The sequence below is a fragment of the Anas acuta genome, chromosome 4 (assembly GCF_963932015.1).
Source record: "Anas acuta chromosome 4, bAnaAcu1.1, whole genome shotgun sequence".
Taxonomy (NCBI): Eukaryota; Metazoa; Chordata; class Aves; order Anseriformes; family Anatidae; genus Anas; species Anas acuta.
In genome coordinates this window covers 69,677,865-69,691,140 of record NC_088982.1, presented here as the reverse complement: position 1 = coordinate 69,691,140, position 13,276 = coordinate 69,677,865, and the positions used below count along the sequence as shown (strand labels likewise).

The window sequence follows — 13,276 nt, the reverse complement described above, 5'->3', positions numbered from 1 at the left end:
GACCATCTTTAGCTTCTTTGGCTCTACTTAAATCAGCATACCTTGTGCAACGTGTATTTTCATTCCTGGTGATCTCCAGTTACTGCTGGAAATAGCCAGATGAGAAAAAAATCCCTAAGAACAAGTTCCCCATTCCAAAGAATTCCAAATCCCTGAATAGTCTTCTATTCTAAATCTCTTGACTTCTTTTTAGGTAGGTGGGTTAAAACTTCAGCTCTGATAAAGGTTTTGCCTTATTCATTTATGCCCTGCTCCGTGGAATGGATATTTTAACAGTTCTGCAGTCTTCCAAGATTGCTTTAAGCCTCTACACATGTGCTTCCACCATGTCCTTTCTGTTGGCACCCACTCTTTGCAGACAGAGTTAAAACCCTATCCTGATCTTGACCACTTTTCTGGAGAATTTCACCCATATTAAGTCTTCTAACAACTCCTAGTTGTGTTGCATGAAAAATGGGCTGCATTTTGCTTCTAGCCCTGTGCATTATTTGTTCTTCAGTAATTATTCAGTCATGTATCTGCATGAAGCCTGTTTCAGAGTACCTGAGTTTTAACTAAACTTTGTATTTTACAAGCCACAGCGAAACACAACACAGTCCAAAGAACTGTGTAGGTTTGCTCACCATTTTTTGCTTCTTAGTCATTTACTAAAAAACTAGTGAGAAGTAACATCCTTCGTCTTGTATTACATGAGCGCACTTAATGGGTGCAGAGAACAAGAACATTAAAATACCAAGTTATGCTTTATTTAATAATCTGGAAAAAGAAGGAGGCGAGCAGTTCTCACTAACAAGCTCAATCATGCTTGCTTTCAGAATTCTGAAGTGATCTTGTTTTTGGATATTTCCAGAAGTTTTTCTTCTTGTTCTGTGTGCTCATAGCTAGCTCAGGCCTGTACCTAGGTCCGTCTCGTTTAACTTTTTTGGAGAAAGAAAGAAATCTGTTCAAATCACTACTTTTTGTCTGCTATAATTCTACTGGCTATGTTGTCAGTGATGATAGGTGTCCCTAGGACCAGCTTGGCCAGTTTCCTGCAGATCTATATACCAGCACTAGATTTTGTCACCTTTAACCTCTTCCCCTTGCAAAACAAGGCTTTAATTAATTTGAAAAGCACCTTGGAGTTATACACAGTCTCCATGGAAACTTTTGTTCAATTCTTTGACCCATTTACATAAGACAGTACAACGCTATCAACTGGCAGCAGTTTCCTTAAAATATATCTCATTAAAATCAAACTTTCAAAGCTCTTTTAAGTGATCCTGTTAGGAATCACACGTACAATTATATTGCTTCCATGTCTGGTACAGATACTGATTTCTGGGTTTTGCTATGTAACCTGAAAGGAGCTTGCTAGCGTCTTCCACGTGGCAGGAGGCTTTCTGGCAAGAGGCATTTATTAAGAGCAGATGTACTCAGCTGGAATTCAGAAGGCCACAGGTGGCCAACCACAGGTCTTAAGCAATTCTCTGATATTTAAAGGACGGTTCCCAGATCACCCCTGTGACCATACAGGAGCAGATGAATAACCCAAAATCTCAGGAGTAAGTAATATCATACGACTGGCACCATCAGGGAGCGCTGAGATCCAGCCACATGCCTCGCGCTTGCAGGAAGAGCTGCAGAGAGCCGCTAACTTCTGCTGCCTGAGGAAAAACTGCCAGACCTCTGATATGCATACACTGCTGCTATCAGACACAAAGATGTTGGCATTTAGCTCATGGGGTTGAGGAAGGCTGCCTGTGCCTGTTACAGACAGCAGTATAATGACTGCAATGGTTATTAAGCATGCATTATTAAAGGAATCTTTTAACATATTGATTTTCACCAGGAAAGCAAACATATGTGTCAATTGCTGCATCCCCGTTGGAGTTTGGTAGAGTATGGGAACCCAGAAACCAGTTTTAAGTTTGTACCAGATAGAAGAAAAGCAAATGAATACTGCTAGGTACCCTAGAGTCTGGGTAATGAAATACTGAATCATTTATTGTAGAACAATATATGTGGGTGGGAAGAGAAGGCAAAACAACGAGCGTGCCTTCTGTGCAGACTCCTCAGAATTATAAATGGAGATTTGCATGGCTGTGTTAAACAGAACCAGCAATATGCAGGGCAGGAATGGATTTTTTAAAGCAGTTTTATATAATGGGCTTGGTAGCTTTGAGAAATGCCTTTCCCCAGTGGTCATTCTATTGATGTAGAGCCTAAAGACAATTTTTCTAATTAAGCAATAAATTACAGCTGTAGGAAAGTCTCGTAAGTCACTATTAGAGCTGTGCAGAGCTCTGAACTTCAGACTGCTAAGGACATGGCAAGTCTCGTACCTAACTTTATTCATTAATTCTTCCTTCTCCCCCCAGTTTTTCTTTGGGTTTTGAGACCAAAAATCTCCCTTCAGACCTCATAATATCATTCAAAAGGTAGTCTGGCACACAGAATATATTACCACAATAACTAACAGCTGCCTTCCTCTTCTATTTTTCCTTCACAAAACTGAAATCCCCCTTACCACGGTTTTGCTCTTTGCGCACTCTTTGTTTCTGGTTTTCCCCTTCTGAGGGGCTGCAGAAAGGTGACATTGATATGTTTGCTTCCCGCTCACCAACTTGTAGGAGGTGACAGATGTTTGACTCCTTCCCAGATCACTGGGAGGCAGCCGTAGGGCATACTCCAGACAGTCTCACTGAGATCATACACTATCTCAAAGTGTATTTGCTTTTTGACAGCTCAACGCATACCTTCAAATTACTTCATCCAACAGAGGCAACACCCTAAACTTGCTTCTGGTCTTTACACTGGTGTGCCCCAGCGCTCCTTCCTTGTTTAGTAAACCTGGAGTTAGCAGATGAGTTGAAATCATTTCACCTTTTTCTTTGCATTGTAAGGGTGTCTGAGACGTCTGTATTTGAAGAAGAAATAGTAGGAAGAAAGAACATGCTCACATAATAACAGTTTTTAGAACAGCGCAAGAAAGGTGCAGGGAACAATTGTTCTAATAGACAACTATGGAGCAGCTCCTTCCTGGGAAAGGTTCTTCTTTAACTCTTGCAACTGGTTGTAATCCTCTGGTAGAGGATTCTTGCTCTCACAATGGAAACAAAAAATTACATACAGCAACAAAAACTTCTCAACATCCACCGAAACGTCTGGCCTTTTAAATCTTTCCTTTGCTTGTGGCTTCAGTAGTATCTTAACCATCTGAACAGAGAAATTACATCTCACAGTGAACAGCATTTCATGTCAAATTTGCTTGTTCTCTTATGACAGAGGTTAAGCAGAAGTGGCTTGTTTACTTGGAAAACAGTCATTATTCTGTGCATCTTTACCATCTACCTTCTAACACCTCCTCAGGCTAGTACAGTCTCTACCAAAACATATTTATTTGCATCCTTCTTAAAAGACACGGAGGACAGGTTTGGCATAGCATGCCACTGATTTCTATGACAACATAACATGGTCAGTTTTGTTTTCTCTTATTTCTGTAAAACACTGTACTTGTATTTTTCTTTAACAAATTTGTCTAATCCTTTTTCACATGTTCAAGCAAATTCAGAGCCTAATAATGCAGATGAATGATTGGGGTGACTCTTTTCAGCCTAGAAACTACTTCTGAAAAACCAAACAAACCCCCCAAACAACAACATAACAAAAACCCCTAGCTAAGCATCTTTGCTGATGTTGCCTTATCACAAAACTATCAGTAGGACTCTGGCGATCCCTTGGTTTTGCAGTCATAAATACATTTAAGAACAGTAGGGTCGTTACAGAACCCTTTTTCATTTTTCCTGTTTCCAATTCATAAGCATTTTGCCTAGTAATTCCATTAGTATTCAAGTTTCCCTTAAAAATTGTGAAGGCTTTTTGAATCACTGACTTGCAAACAACTGACTTCCACTCTGCCACTGTTATAACTGCCAAATATCAGAAGATTAGACAAAATACCAGGTAATTCTTTGGAAAAACCGTCCTAGTTAATTTTAAATTATACAAAAAATTCAGTAAGCATCTCATCTAGAAGGCTTCCAACTCTTTTATCATTCTCTCCAGTTACGACAGAAGACTTGATCCCTGTTAAGGTGCAAGGTTCTAGCCTGAATGAAAGTCTACACAAAAACCTTAAAAACGTGTTTAGTTTAATGTCTTTTTTTTTTTTTTTTTTAAAAGAAGAAATTGAGCTTTTTCTCCTTAAAGCAAAGCTTTTCCATGTTCAGTCAGTACCTTTTCTCTTCACTAAAACACAAATCGTCAACTCTGACCGCAGAAGGCAGTGTGTGCCAGCAAGCTGTTATTACAGAGCTCATGTCCCTCTGAGAGTATGTGAAAAGGAAACCTTGACATCTAGTAAAATAATACCCCCAGCCACATCCCATACAACTCCAAGCACTGACAATACAAAGCTTCTCCACAAGCAATTTTAGGGAAAAAAAAGAGGTCCCTGTGAACAAACATCTGACTGAAATCATAGGATGTCATCTGCCTATCAGCTGGCAGAAGTTCATGGACTCCTCAGCTCAAATTCCTCAAGAAGTTTACGAATTCAATTTCACTGCCAAGGGTTTGTGAACATCCAGTCACTAAAACATATCAAAGAATATATTCAGTTATTCTTCTCAGTTAAGTAACTTCCAGCATATCAAAGGACGCGTGTAACCATCGTTTCCGAACATTAAAATACTATTGAAAGAACATTATCCCAGCAGGCTTCACAGAGGAATCACCAGTGGATTAGCACAAGTTTTAGAAACCAGATTAATCCCCTTCTCTCTTGCATCCTCTTCCAGCTATTTGAAAGTAATGAGCAATGGCCCAGTGCAACACTACAGCAGCATTTAAAGTAATTAAACAAATACTGAGAGCAATCGCATTCATTTCATTTAAGGTTCCTTAATATATATCCACTTCATCTTTCTACATGTGGTCCTTGCCCAGCAGAACGTTAATAGCTCGGGAAGAGATTGCAACCAGATTTGAAAACGTGATAGTTTCGTGCTGGGAAGCTCTGCCTTTTCATTCAGCCATTTCCAGAAACACAAAGCCAAACACTGCTGTAAGAGCAGAAGTTCTGTGTTTGTAAAAGCTCATTCCTGATGAGCTTCTAGAATTTGTTATCAAGTATGGGAACCCTTGTCGAAGGAATACCTGCCATCTAAAGAGTCATTGCCATTTGGAGATGGCAGCTATGATGCCAGGGAAGATTCTTTCTGCCTAAAACAGCTGAGGAAAAAACTGCCCTCTAGTTCCCCAATGCAGCATTTTTGTAGACAATTTTCTATTTTACCAAGTTGAAGGTATTTGAAGGAAATCTGGATTCTGGTCCAACCATTTACTTCAAAAAGACAAGCGTGAGAGGGGTGAAATGTACATCGATGAATTATTTGCCAGCCTACACACCTGCCCATCCTTTAAGCTCACAAAGTTTTATAAAAATCCAGCTTGTCATTTCAGGAAGACTTTTACCCACACAATGCTTATCCAACACGCTTCTTCAACAGAATGGGTTCTGAGGCACTGCCCCGATCTACCTAAATTCACAGGATTTTCACTAAAATCTGCAGAATTAAATGCCTATTTTATTTTCAAAAAGAGGTTTTGGGCTCCTAAGAGGTGCCTAAAACTGGCAGACGTAGAAAATTATATTAAACAAGAAACCCAGACAGGGTTTTGTTAGTGGCAAGATGATGACTTTTCCACCTGTCCATTGTTTAGATATGGATTGTCACAGGCCTGGCCAGTGCCACTTGGACACTTTGGTCTTGAGCTGGTTAAAAACGAACCTGTATTTTCTGCCTCAAATTTTAGGCAACCAATTCAGAAATTTTAGAAGGTATTTTAAAACTCAAAATGAATTTGTGCTCTCTTGACTGTGTGGTGGAACATGAAACAACCATTTCAATTTTTGTATTTAAATAACATTCACGTCACCCCTAGGAATCTGCTTTAAAGGCCAAAGCCAACAATCAGAAGTTATTTGCAATAACAAGCGATAAAACGCTTTCTGAATAGTATTTTTCTTAGAAATGGTGATGTATACTCCAAGTGGCACACAGTAATCTTCCTGACTGACCCATTCAGTAGCACAGCAGAGGAAGGGAGAAATTAGCACCAAAGTGCTGGAACAAGGAATTACGCCCATTGCGAAGCTTAAATGCCTAGACTGGCTATCAGTGTGACCTCCAGTTTTAAGCAGTTAGGTCACAAATTGAATATACTCCCCTCATTAGTCACTTAATGCCTGGAAATTTTCTCTCCTCTATTTTTGAAGTCTTCCTTTGTGTGCTGGATAAGAGCTTCATTTAAGAGATTTCCTTATTTTCCGTAGGCAGAACTTTTATGCAGGCTTAAAAGACCACAGCTGGTAACCAGAACAGCAACCTGGTATCAAAACAGCTTTCAGAGACAGAGCACGCCCAGCAGACAAACATCTGAAGGAGGGCCCCGATATCTGAGCAGACTGCTCTGGCTTACCAAGGTACTTACCTGTCACAGGTACGTAGCACCTGACTGCAGCCGTGCTTTGAGCCTATGGCTAATGGGAAGCAAAAGGACTGCAGCCATTCTTAGTGGAGTTTGAGCCATCAGCTGGAGCAACTAAGCTCAAAAGGTTCATCGTTTCTCCTCTTCAGATACTCTGAGGTGAGGACTCCTGCCAGCATTGCTACTGAATGGCTCTTACTAGTTTTAAATTCACACGCTTGATTTATGCGATCCAACCTAAAAGTAATTACGGCAAACATTCAAGTACTTGGTTCTATTGAGGATGAAAATCACAAGACGAAGTGGCAACTCTGGATGTTATCGCAGAATGTTAAGCAATATTCCTCCTTTATATTACAGAAGAGAGAATTGAACTTCATCTAAACGCGAATGAAACGTGCCTTGGAATTGGAAATGAGTGTCCATTTAAGCGGCTTTGTGCTAAAATGCAGGAAAAATACAATCTGCTTAATAAACTACTGGTATGTCTGAAACTCAGCTTTATCATAATCCCCATTAACCAGATTGTTTCAGGGCTGGCTCCATCAGTTTAGTACCTTTAACACAAACGGATCGAGCCTTGCAATGTTCCCTTCACACAAGGGAGATATTTTCAACGAGCTTTTGAAATATAGGAGTCTGAGAGACAAGGCAGACACTTCTGGTTGTGGGAACATGCATTTATATGGCGTATTAAAGGGTGCGACGCTTTAGCATGTAATGGTGTATGTAACCGTGGTACTAAAAGGTGAAAATCTCTTCCCAACTCCCCCATCCACACAGCTGTAACAACAGAAGCAGTCTATGTGCTGTGTGAGCCTTCCCTCGTGCTTTGTTTTCACACAGCTGAGATCAGCTCCTGGCGTGCCAGCCGAGCCCTCCAGATCTGCCTTCTGTGGCTGGAACACTCCCCGCTTCAACGCCAGTAGTATCCTGCTCCAGAAAGGAGGTTTTTTCCTTTAAACTACAGCAGGGCACTTGTGCCATAGATGAACCAGCGTGCAAATTAGGTCCTATGGCTCACTTTGGCCAGCAGAGCCCCGAGCATAGGTCTGCTGACCACCCACTAGAGAGGGCTGAGCAGCAAAGCCCCGGGTTGGAAGGGAGAAATTGCAGCCATGGTGTCGCCCCTTCTCCTTCTGCTGCCTCCTCTCCCTGACCACCTCAGGAAATTCTCACTCCCCAAAGGGCTCCCCAGCACAAAGGCATATGAAAGGCACTTTCCAGGTTTTCGGACAAATTGAACATACGTTTAATACACTCATTTTTCTGGAACTCTTCAAGATGGAAGTGATGGATTACTGTGAATATTTTTGAGGCTGTTCCTTAAAGGAAAGGCAAAATACAGGTACCAATTTGAGAACAGTGAGAGGTACGGCAAGCACAAAAGTACTTCTGTTGTAATAATGAGCAATTTCAATGCTCCAACTGTAACGGGAAGTTCCTGGATCGTGGTTAAACTAAATTCTGCTTGGCTCAGAGCCACACAAATATTTCTTTTCCACATTCCCATCAATTACAGAAGTACAGTAAGTGTTTTTGTTCTTAAGTGCACTATTACAGGCGACACAAATAAGCCATTTTTCTTCCTGGGGTTGGAGCTAACATTTCTAAAATACCATATTACACATTTGGCAGGCTTGAAGCATGCTCCAATTTTTACTTGTGTTGCATTAGTAAGCCATGCCCTTTGAATCAGCTGAAAATTGGAGGTACACTACTTATCCTAGCCAGATGTCTCATTCTTATGATGGTAGCAGAGTTGGTTACAGTTCAGTCCCGGTACAAGTATTCAGACTTTTGAAAGCAGTCCTCATGAGCCAAGAAGTATTATCAATAATTTGTATGTAAACAATAGCTGATACATACCATGTAGAGACCACTTCAGTGAAAGACTGCATTGTATAAAATCAGATTTACCGCTAAAAATCCATGCTATAGATTGATAGCTTTATACCAAGGAATCACTAAGATAGTTAACTACCCAACTACAAATGAGAAGTTAATCTGAGATATGCACATATCCTGTTAGGAAAAATTTAGATTGGAATATCCTGTTAGGAAAAAATTAAATTAAAAAAAATTAAAAATTTAAAATTTAGTTAGGAAAATTTAGTGAAATCCATCACCCTCACAAACACTGCCTTCCATCGCTGACAAAACCTACCGAAATACAAAAAGACTCACGTAGCACAATGCAGTCTCTCAGTGCGTATCACTTGTAGTCTGTCTGTACCATACGTGCTTGTACTTTCTCTTACAAACTAAAAAACCTAAACAAACTAAAAAAGTCACCCCAAACTATACCATTATGTCAAATATGAGTGCATTTCTAAGGAGAAAAGGGAAAGGATTCATTTTTCGGAGCCTCCTGTCTTGTGTGGGGTGCACAACAAAGACACACGTCTGAAATGCAGGAGGGAATATTTCTGCAATTTTAGCATAAACAAACAGATGTCCAACAGAATTAACCATCATCATTAACCATGACTAATTAACCATGGCTAACCATGGTTTCCACAGTTAATTTATCAGTGCTCAACTCTCTGACCAACATGACCGCCTTAGCAAAGAAACAGGTATCTCACAGAGAGTTGGGTATCAACTTACTCATGTTCTGCCTAGTTTTACTAATCCTTTACACACAGCATGTGCTGGGGGCATATGAACTTAGAAAGAGGCCATCTGGTAGTTCTATTCTCTTCAAAGCACACTGGTAAGCTCCAAAACCCAGAGGGCCTGACCTTGTACATCACACTGCCACTCGCAGGGGCTCTCTGCCCAGTGCAAGGTTGACTGTCAGACAACTACAGCAATTAGAAGTTGTTAAATGCAAAATTACTAACATGTTAATCCAAGAATTTTGTCTGCTTTTGTCTAGTTTCATGGACAACTTTATGCTGGATGGTAAGGAAGATCACATTTTCTTTAGATGAATTTGACCTTAGCTATGGTATCAAGAACGGAGGTAAACACATCACGGCTATAGTACAATACTCTTCTGCATTACCAGCAGAAAAAGCTCGGCAGCGCTTGTGAGATCAGATCCATTGCCCTGTAAGCATAGGGAACTATTCCCTGTCAATTCTGAAAAGACACCAGATCACGTTCTCCACTAGATATGACCTTCTTGCTTTGTAGATATTTTCCCTCCCCCAGCTTTTTTAAGCCTGTATCAATAGCTGTTTAACAACAAAAAGGTAAATAAAACATTCTCATTCAGCATCTTGGCCACTGCCAAAATGCCTTACTTTCAGGCAGTAGGGGCTGCAATTTTTTCCCCTGAACTCATTTTAATAAGATCAGCTCTTAAAGTATTCGTAAGGTCACCTTTAAGATTCAGCACTGACCACAAGAAACTTTCATTCAGATTTCCCAATGCCTTTCCTTCACCTTTACATTAGATGCCAGCTGTATCAAGTAAAAAAAAAAAAATCAATCCTTACTCTACTATTTTAATAATTAATGTCAGTCAGTTTTCATTCTTTACTCTATCTTTTCCTATTTTAAATCACCCTTACGGTTCTTGCACTTTCTTCATCAGTTGTGTTAAAAATCCTGCCCTACATGACCTACATAACTATTATGTTATATTTCTTCAAACCCATCTTTGGTCTTCTGTCTATCCACGGTTACATCAAGATGACTGATAACGACCAAATGAATCTTCTGGCTTTCTCACTCTTTCCATCCTTCTCTTCAGTGACTGCTGTGAACACTTGTCCGTGAACATGGAATCCAACACAAAAAAAATAATCACACCATCAGCAAAACTGTACCATGCCTACACAACATAGCCAACCTTCACATCCTGTCCTGATATACGATTTACCTGATTTGTGCTCTAGGCTTTAAAACCTCTGGGGCAAGGCTTATCACCTCATATTATAGTTATCACAGCAAGGACTTAAAATAGGTTAAAGCTCTCAAGTGTCACTACGGTATATTACTTTTTATACTACCAATTCTGTTACATTTTACTGGCAATAGCTTGCTTGCTAGAATGGACAGCATTTCTCTGTTATTATCTTTCATGTGGAAGGGCAACTACTGCCCAACCTCCCCTCCTGCATAGCCATCTGAAGAAAGATTTAGTCCATCTAACAAAGGGTAGGAAAATTTCATCTTCCTTCACAATGGAGTGGACAGCCAAGGCAGGGCAAGCACTCTCTTTGTCAAATGCTGAAGCAAGACAATGATGAGTTCAAGAAACCATTTTTGAAGTGACTTCTGATTAAGTCTTTATCTCCAACTCTAGATGGTTGGAGTAGACCATTTACAATATAACTACTGGTAAGAGCTGAAAGCACAGACCTAGCTAGGCCATGTGAGATATTTCTTTTTCACTCTTCTTCCATTACATGCCTAAAAGTCAAGCAACACAGAAACACTTACCGCCATTAAAACAGTGCAGACAAAGTGGTGGAACCCCATCTTGACCCCTCTTTCTGAGACAGCAAGAGCACAGTAATATTTTAAGACAGAGAGACTGTGATGCAGTAGGCTTCACAAGAGGAGACAGTATGTTACTGATTAGTAAAAACATCACGGTGCCCTGCTTATTGATGGCGTATGAAAAAGCATATGAACTTACTGACAATTCTTTGATTAATTTTCTTAGTTCCTTGTGTCCATGCTTCTCAGCAAGACTTGCTGGATCATCTCCGTGTGTGTTGGCTATCCTACAAGCCCATGTGGCCTCTGGGCACTTGAGTAGAAGAGCTGCAAGGTTCTTTAATCCAAATCTGGCTGCACAGTGAAGGAGAGTGGGAAATTCTTCCAAATGGCTATCTGTATAAGGAAACAAAGTTTTCATAAAGAACAGTCCTGCTCTTATAAAGTTTCTGCTACATTTTTTTTTTAATTTTAATAAAAGTCTTTTGAATATTAGCACTACTGAATCACAGTTATCAAGCTACCAGTACAGAACTGTCCCTGAAAGAACAATTTCTCCAAGTAAAAGTTTTACAAATCACATACATAGTTCAATAATGGACCTTTTAGCATAACTAAGAAATCTCTCACTTTTTTTTTTTAAGAGGGATTTTAAAGCACTTTAGTTCCATTGAGAAATGTTTCATTCCAAAAAGAAAATTCTACAGCCAAGACATGCTTTTACGTAGGTGCGTATTATATAATGCTTTAGAAATGTTTTTAATCTGAGAAATTTGAAATTCATACGTTTATGACGCTATATTTTCATACCGCATTTCTGAAAATGTACATGACTGCCAAAGACTTGCAAAAATTTGCTTATCACCTTGATGAAAAATCAGTGTTATAAGACAGATGCATCTGATAAAGGTTTCTACGATTTCTCTGAAATAGCATAATATTTATTTGGATCACAGGTTGTATTTTTCACCTTGTAGAACTGGGACAAAGCTAAACAAAGGTAAGATTATAATTCCAGCACTTAGACCTGTATTATACCTGCAAGTTACACGTAGAAAAATGAGAAACCAAGTATAAATAGCATTTCCCTCTGCCTTCCTACTCTGCTTTCTAATCGCCTGTGGTTTGTTGTGTTGTGATTTGTTTACACATCAGCACACAGTGTCTCTTTTCCAAGTATGCATCCAGACTGCCCCAGGGCACCATCAACTTCTTGCACCCTCAGGGTCTTTTGGCAGTGTCTTTAATACTCACTGCGTGAGGTGCATCCTCTGCTCTGTTTTACACCTGGCTCCTGCTCGGTTCAGTTGATAGGCCCCCAGTTCATTTTATTCTCCATCTCTATCTGCCCCGTCTGCACTTTTAATGACTTACTCATTCCCAGCATTAAGTTCTTAAACAGTTCCAGTCTACTTGATTGTGCCTTACGGAAAATCAGCTCCATCACCCTCACTGCTCTTTCCTGAACCTTTTCCAGCTTTAATATAACTATTCTGAGATGATGGGAGAAGAATTGCACGTGATGCTCAACTTGTAGGTGAACCATGTAATTTAGGCATTGTCCTAATTATGTCCTCTGTTTTGTTCTCTATTCCTTTTCTAATAATTCCTAATTTCATTTGCTTTTTGATCTGCTGCCTAGCAACAAGTTGGCGTTATCATGGAACTGCGTGGTCTCACTCCGGAGTGCTAACAGCCTGCCTAAAGCCTTTCATTTTGTATGACAACACAGGACTCCTTTTTCCACTTGCAGCACTTTGTTTTTACCTACACTAAATATCATCTGTCATTTTATTGCATAATTACTAAATCCCTTAAGGCCTTTCCCAGGTATTTCCCAATCAGCCCTCTTCTCTACTACCCCGAATACTTCGTACCAGTAGCTAAGTTCAAGTTCAAACAATTACTGACCTGATGAGGTTTGCAGATTCTTACAAGTCACCTAGTTAGACTCCACGTTACAGATTTAATATCTTATTACAGTTTATTAATTTGTCTGGTGGAGATAACCCGTTAACCTGCTTGCAGTTCTCAAGGTCAGGTCCCTACCTAGAGAAATTGGGTTTTGGCATCATATTTATACCTTTTTAGTACTGCAGAACTGAAAAATTGCATACTGCTGTTAGAAATCCCACTATATTATTCTTAAATTCCCTCAGAGCTCTTCATGAATACCAATTAGCCCTGATCATTCCTAGTCCTGCCCATTTTTGCTACAACTTCATGACTCTTTCAACTCGACGGTCCCTTTTCATGTGTCTCCCAGCCAGGACTACAGCTTGAGAATCTATACAGATCCTTCTAAAACAAACACTGATGCAAAAATTTCATTTTATTTCTCTCTATTTTAACTTGCAGTTATTTTTCTTGAGTTCTCCTTACATCCCAGTTATCAGTTGTCCTACAG

At 39.9% G+C, this 13,276-nt stretch overlaps 1 protein-coding gene across 8 annotated transcripts in view; it reads right to left on the bottom strand.

Annotated features, from left to right (window-relative positions):
• BANK1 (B cell scaffold protein with ankyrin repeats 1) overlaps positions 1 to 13,276 on the bottom strand; it is a 134,943-nt gene that overhangs the window by 65,064 nt on the left and 56,603 nt on the right. For all 8 annotated transcript variants that reach the window (XM_068681830.1, XM_068681824.1, XM_068681829.1 and 5 more), the window contains one exon: positions 11,069 to 11,265. In XM_068681830.1, coding sequence (XP_068537931.1) covers positions 11,069 to 11,265 — 197 coding nt within the window. The remainder of the gene's footprint in view (positions 1 to 11,068; positions 11,266 to 13,276) is intronic.